The sequence below is a fragment of the Phoca vitulina genome, unplaced genomic scaffold (assembly GCF_004348235.1).
Source record: "Phoca vitulina isolate PV1807 unplaced genomic scaffold, GSC_HSeal_1.0 scaffold10, whole genome shotgun sequence".
NCBI lineage: Eukaryota > Metazoa > Chordata > Mammalia > Carnivora > Phocidae > Phoca > Phoca vitulina.
This window is the reverse complement of record NW_022589713.1, coordinates 18,982,409-18,988,270: the sequence shown is the minus strand read 5'-3', so window position 1 is coordinate 18,988,270 and position 5,862 is coordinate 18,982,409. Positions and strand designations below refer to the sequence as shown.

Here is a 5,862-nt window from a genome sequence, read left to right as displayed (position 1 = left end):
TCCTGGAAAGAGGAGGTAAATTTTTATGTGACCGTTAAAGGGGAAGTGGTTTGTAAAAATTAGAATTTGTGATTTGCTTTTATGAGCCAATTGAGGTAGGATAGGGAACAGCAGAACACCCTGGGAAAAGCAAGAGGGTATCAGAGGGGGATGTGGCCAGTCATAGGATAAGTACGAGGGACCTATAATGGGCTGAATGTTCATGTCTCCCCAAAATTCATATGTTGAAATCCTACCCCTCAATGTGATGATATTAGGAGGTGGGGCCTTTGGGAGGTAATTAGGTCATGAGGGTGAAGCCCTCATGAGGGGGATCAGTTCCTCTATAAAAGAGACCCCAGAGTTCTCCCTTGACCCTTTCCACTATATGAAGATTCAACAAGAAAAGTGCCCTCTGCCACCGGAAGAGGATCTTCACCTTAATCTTAGACTACCAGCCTCCAGAACTGTGAGAAGTAAATTTCTGTTGTTTATATGCCACCCAGTCTATGATACTTGGCGACTGCAGCCCAGATTGACCAAGACGGAACATTGTCTGCTTGATCCAGCTGTATCTTCAGCAGCTAAATCAGTGCTCAGCACACCAAAGGCACTCAGTTAATGCTCACTGACTGAATGCATTAATGAACATCAAAATCAGGACCAGAAATCAAGTCTCTTTTTCCCCAGTCAATTCTCTAACAGGTCCTAAAATTAATCTTACAGAAGTAAATTTAACAAGTAGCAAAACTGTTAGCTGCCTCTCCTAACACCCATTTTCTCTTCCTCCTTAAATTTTTCAGCCTCTCTTGCAGGTACACTCTGACCAGTGAGATGTAGGGGCAAGCCTTATAAGGGCCTTGTAGGAAGTCTCCATAAAATAAAGGAGGTACACCTTCCTCCTTCCTTCCTCCTGCTGCCAGAAATGCAGACATAATGGGCTGGAGATCAAGCAACCATATAGACCGTGGGCTATGGACACTAAGGATGGCAAATGACAAACAAAAAGATGCAAGAAACCTAGGTCCCCAATGACCGCAGTGACCATACCCACCCCCACCACCGCCGAATCACCTACCTTCAGACTTCTTTTACATGAGAGAGAAAGAAGCTTCTCTATTTTACACACCGATGGTCTTTGGGGTTTTTCTACTACAGACAGAGAAAGCTGATCCTTACTGATATGCGGGTAAGCCCCCACCCTCCAGGCAACGTGGGCATGAACCGAAAGCTGCCACTCCAGGAAGCGTCCAGTCCTACGACACAGCAGCAGCAACCCAGTGCTGGCTCTATTTGTTACCTGGACCCAGCGGCCCAGTCCCCGAGCCCTCTGGGCCTTGAATCAGGTCCCTGTAAGTCCTAGGACAGTGCTTACGGCAGAGGTTCTCCACCAGCGTGTTGCTTCCTCTGACCACAGTCCTTCCTTCCTTGTTCATGTAGTTCCACAGATGCAGGGCGTAGGAGTCATTGAAGCCCAGGTCTCTGTCCCAGACTTCATAGTAGCGCCTCCACTCCGGGTAGGAGATGGGGTAAAATCTCTGGGGGTGTAGGAAGGACAAGTTCAAACACCTGAGGTCACTCACTTCCTGGAAGTCTCCAAGTTTGCACCACAGTCTCAACATCCTCGTCATCAAATCGGGACCCTGATTGCCCCAAATTTCTGAACTGTAGTGTTCAACAAAGTTTTCCATGCACTCCCACAGGAAGGGGTGGTGGGGGAGGAACCCAAACACCCCGTTACTAGAGTACCGAGAAGACTGTGCAGCCAGAAAGTTCTCCTCGGGGATGGGCCTGATGGAGATGACATCAGTATCCATGTAGATGCCGCCATACTTCCAGATGATGGCCAGGCGGGACGCATCTGAGCTGACGTGAAGCCAGTTGCTCTCCATGCTGGCGTTGATCTGCAAGAACAGGAGCAGATCAGCCACAGTAGCAGCAGGAAAGGGCGAGGTGTCCCAAAGGGAGGCCAGCCCAGGGCGGCTGAGGAGAAGGAAGCAAGCCAGCTTCTCAAAAATCTACTGCACAAAAGCCCAATTTTGCAAATTCACCAAACTTACCTCCACCCAAAAATTTGCCTTCAAGTGAAAAGTTTATAGCAATCAGTGACAACAGGAAGATTTTAGCAGCTTTTAAGGATTTTGTGAATTTGCTTTTAAAAAAAAAATTGAAGCAGTGGAATGGTAAAGAAGAAACCCAGCAGGGATTTCACAATAAACCCTTTGAGTCATCTTCAGCAGGGTGTACATTAACCATAAATACGAAACTGTGAAGAATTTCTTGAGTCCTAAAAATGCTAAAAACTGATAAAGAAAAGATACACTAGGAAACTGTAAATAGATCAATATGTATGCTCTTTGAGAAATTGGTAGAAGACTCTTAAAATGCATGTATGTCTTCTTTCACTAGTTAATTCCTTTGATAATATTCATGGAAGGCTTACTTTCTATGTGCCAAGCTCTGTTATAGTTGCTAAGGAGATAGCAGTAAACAGATAAAAATCCCTACTGGTTGAAGATAGACAATAAACAAATCAATGTATAATATGTTGGGTGTTCATAAGGACTGCAAAGGAAAAAAAGCTGGATAAGGGGACTGTGAAGGGGGCAGAATGGAGCCCTATCTTATCTTGGCTTCCAATAGAAACCTGAATGAAGTTGATGACTGAACCATGCCGATATCTCAAGAGAAGAGGGTTCCAGGTAGAAGGACAGCAAGTGCAAGGGCCCTGAGCTACGAGCACACTCTCTGTGTGCAGGAACAGAAAGGAAGCAGTGTGGCCAAAGCAGAGTAGTGAAGGAGAGGGATAGGAGATGAGGACAGAGAGGGATGGGTGGAGAGGGAGGGCAGATCACATAGGCTGGGGTGAAGACTGAAATTATTTGGAAGGTTTGGAAGAAAGGAGTGATGTGATCTGACTTAGTCTTAAAAAGGTCATGCTGGCTGCTATGTGGAGAACTGACAGGGACGGCACTTGGGAGGTGGCAAGGGCAGAAGCACAGAGGCAAGTTAGGAAAGGCTGTTGAAGTGGTCAGATGTGTCCCAGGGCCCACCTTGTTCCTAAAACTCAACACTGTAAAATTAACATACAGCTCAGAGGACCTATGTCCTATGGGACATTAGCTCCAAGAAAACATTTATGTCTTACCGAAAGAGGCGTCCATGCTCAAATAAGTTTGGAAAATGCTGGGTTGAATAAAATTAACGTTTCTTTAGTTCAAAACTACAGAAACTTTCATCTCCTCATGTACATGATTAGTCTGCGAGGGGAAAAAAGGGGGGGTGGTGTGTAATCTGCAGCATCTTCCAAGACAATCGGAGCAGAGATTTATTTGTCCAAGGAGCAAAGCACAGTTAAGCTAATGTTCACTAGCCCAGGTGTGGGGAAAGTAGGCCAACACACTGCTTGTTTAGTCCTCCTGGAACCCTCTAGCAGGCTAGCCCTGAGAGTGACAGGGACCTCTCCAGCGTGTCCCCTCCAGGGGGCCCCCTCCACTGCCAGGGCCTGCATCCCTGGCCCGTGGCCTGCCCTACTGCCTCCCAGGGGCTCGTGCTGGTCGCTGCCTATTTGTTGGGGACTCTGTGCGGGCAGCTGCAGGTGAAATCTCAGTATGGTGAGCTGATCCATTACCTCCTGATGAGCCTCAATTTGAGAACTCCAGGCTCTTCAGGAGAAGAGATGGGCACACTAGGATCTAGAAGTCCCATGGGGCCAAGAGTACAACTAGCCACCGCCCCCTCAGGCCTGTCACTTAGTCCAGAAATGCCTCTAGCTGGCAGAACCTAGGTGCTAGTGTGTCCTCCCTGCAGGACCGTAGACGGAGTAATGGCCACTCAAAGACCTCAGGCCCAAAAGCCTGGAACGTATAAATGTCACCACATGTGGAAAAGGGGTCTTTGCAGATGTGATTACATTAAGGATCTTGAGATGGGGAGATTATTCCAGGTTGTCCTGATGAGCCCTAAATGCTATCACAAGTATCGTTTAAAGACAAATGTAGAGGGAAAGTTCACACACACACACACACACACACACACACACACACAGAGGAAAAGGGGATGTGCAGATCTTCACAGGAAGGATTCTTCCCTAGCGCCTCCCTGGGAACTGGGCCCCTGCCAGCACCGTGACATCCACCCAGGGAAATGGATTTGGGCCTTGTGGCCTCCATAACCGTAAGAGAACCAATGTCTGCCATTTAGGTCACCCGGTGTGTTAGTCCTCTGTTGCAGGAGCCACAGGGAACTAACACAAGAAGGTGCACAGTGGCCTCACTATTGTCTCTTGGCCTGCAAAGCCTAAAGGATTTACAATCTGGCTCTTTACAGAGAAAATGCTTGCTGCCTTTTGGTCTAGCCTACGCTTAGAACTTAAAAAGGATTTTACATGGCCAGCAAATGGTATTATTTGGATGTCGATTTTTAAATTATTTTGGAGTTTTTAAAATAATTTTCTTTATAAAATGAACATATTCTCATCACTAAATGCACTCCTAATCCAATCACACAAAAACACCTACTATTACCGTGTGTTGTGTTATTTTCTTCAGGTTGTTTTCTTCCACGTAGATTGGGGGGGGTACATAGCTAAAACAATTACAGTTAACATTATAACGTAAGTGTATTTATTCCATATTGCATTGTAGTCTTCATAAGATGTCACAGCTAACGCCTTCATAGTGAAGTTATTGAGTGGTTCTACTGTAATTTCCTTAAGAATTATCCAATCGTGGGTCTTCTGTGAGAGAAATATTTAATTGAAATATTATTTCCTTATTATGCTATGTTACTAAGATGAAGATTACAAAATTCTCAAGAGCTCCAGGAGTTTCTTGGTCATATCTTAATATAATCCGATCTCATATAGCAGCACTCTCCGCCTGATCCTTCACGAATTTTCTATTCATATCATTTTCAAATTAAATATTGCCTAGGTTCCCACTCAGATGCAAAAAAAATTAACATAGGTGGGTTTAAATAAATGAAAAATAAGTGGTTATACCCCCAGAAAGGATCTAGAAACTCATTCAGTTAAGAATAGTCTCAAAAGAAACCTTATTCTAAGAAATAAAGCTGGAGGCGTAAGACACAAGGCTCGAGATGAACCTAACTTAAGTCTCTCCTGTTTATTTGAATCAGGACTCAACGCTGTAGAAAGAAGACCAGGATCTGGGTTCTAGTCCCATCTCTGACACTGAGTCCTTGTGTTCAGTTTACCTATCCACAAAATGAGCAGATGGGACCCCTTTTCTGCGGTCCCTCCCAACGCTGACCTCCTAAGATTCTCTGAATACTTACGCGAGTGTACCATGAAAGCAACGGTGTGTCTTCAAACAGCCTTTTCATATCCAAAGGGAAGAAGAAAACATTGTCTATTGCTGAGAGGAGGGAAAAGCCTGGGTAAGTAGTGTTTGAGGGCAGCTGTGTGGTATTGTAGAGACCCTTCATGAAGAATGCCACGGGTTGCCCAGGGTAAATCTTGGCAGCAGACTCCACAGCACAAGAGACCAGCGGAGTTGGCTCCATTCTCTCTGAGGTCTCTATGAACACAATGCCGCGCCCATGGCCCAGGAGGGTTTCCAGGTCCTGCTGGGACTTTTGGGGAGGAAGGCAGGAGAAGAGACAGCGGGACTTCACATTCAGCTGGTAGAAGAAGACACAGACAAGCAACAGGATGACCAACAGGGAATGCTGGAGCTCCTTCAGCATGTCTACGTCTCTCTCCTGGCCCGCTCCTTTAAAGCAACACAACTCATTACAAAAATACACTCACAACACCTGATAAAGATGGCACACAAGAAAATGAGCCATGAATATCACCCTGAGGATATCCTCAAAAAAAAAAAAAATAGGATCAAATCAAGTACAGTAATAGTAAAAAGA

General features: G+C 45.5%; 1 protein-coding gene across 1 annotated transcript; it reads right to left on the bottom strand.

The window, feature by feature from the left end:
- Positions 1–1,268: 1,268 nt before the first annotated feature.
- On the bottom strand, positions 1,269–5,688 carry A4GNT (alpha-1,4-N-acetylglucosaminyltransferase). The gene is made up of 2 exons (XM_032408689.1): positions 5,278–5,688; positions 1,269–1,883 (listed from the first exon to the last, which is right to left on the bottom strand). The coding sequence occupies exons 1-2, from the start codon at positions 5,686–5,688 to the stop codon at positions 1,269–1,271; spliced, it is 1,026 nt and encodes a 341-aa protein (XP_032264580.1).
- Between the last annotated feature and the right edge of the window lie 174 nt (positions 5,689–5,862).

Bases quoted from the DNA above. Each gene is read 5' to 3' on its own strand.
- A4GNT (XM_032408689.1), bottom strand. From the start codon at position 5,688: ATGCTGAAGGAGCTCCAGCATTCCCTGTTGGTCATCCTGTTGCTTGTC. The intron at 1,884-5,277 runs GTAAGTATTCAG...CTGTTCTTGCAG, and splicing joins TGCTTTCATGGTACACTCGC to ATCAACGCCAGCATGGAGAG.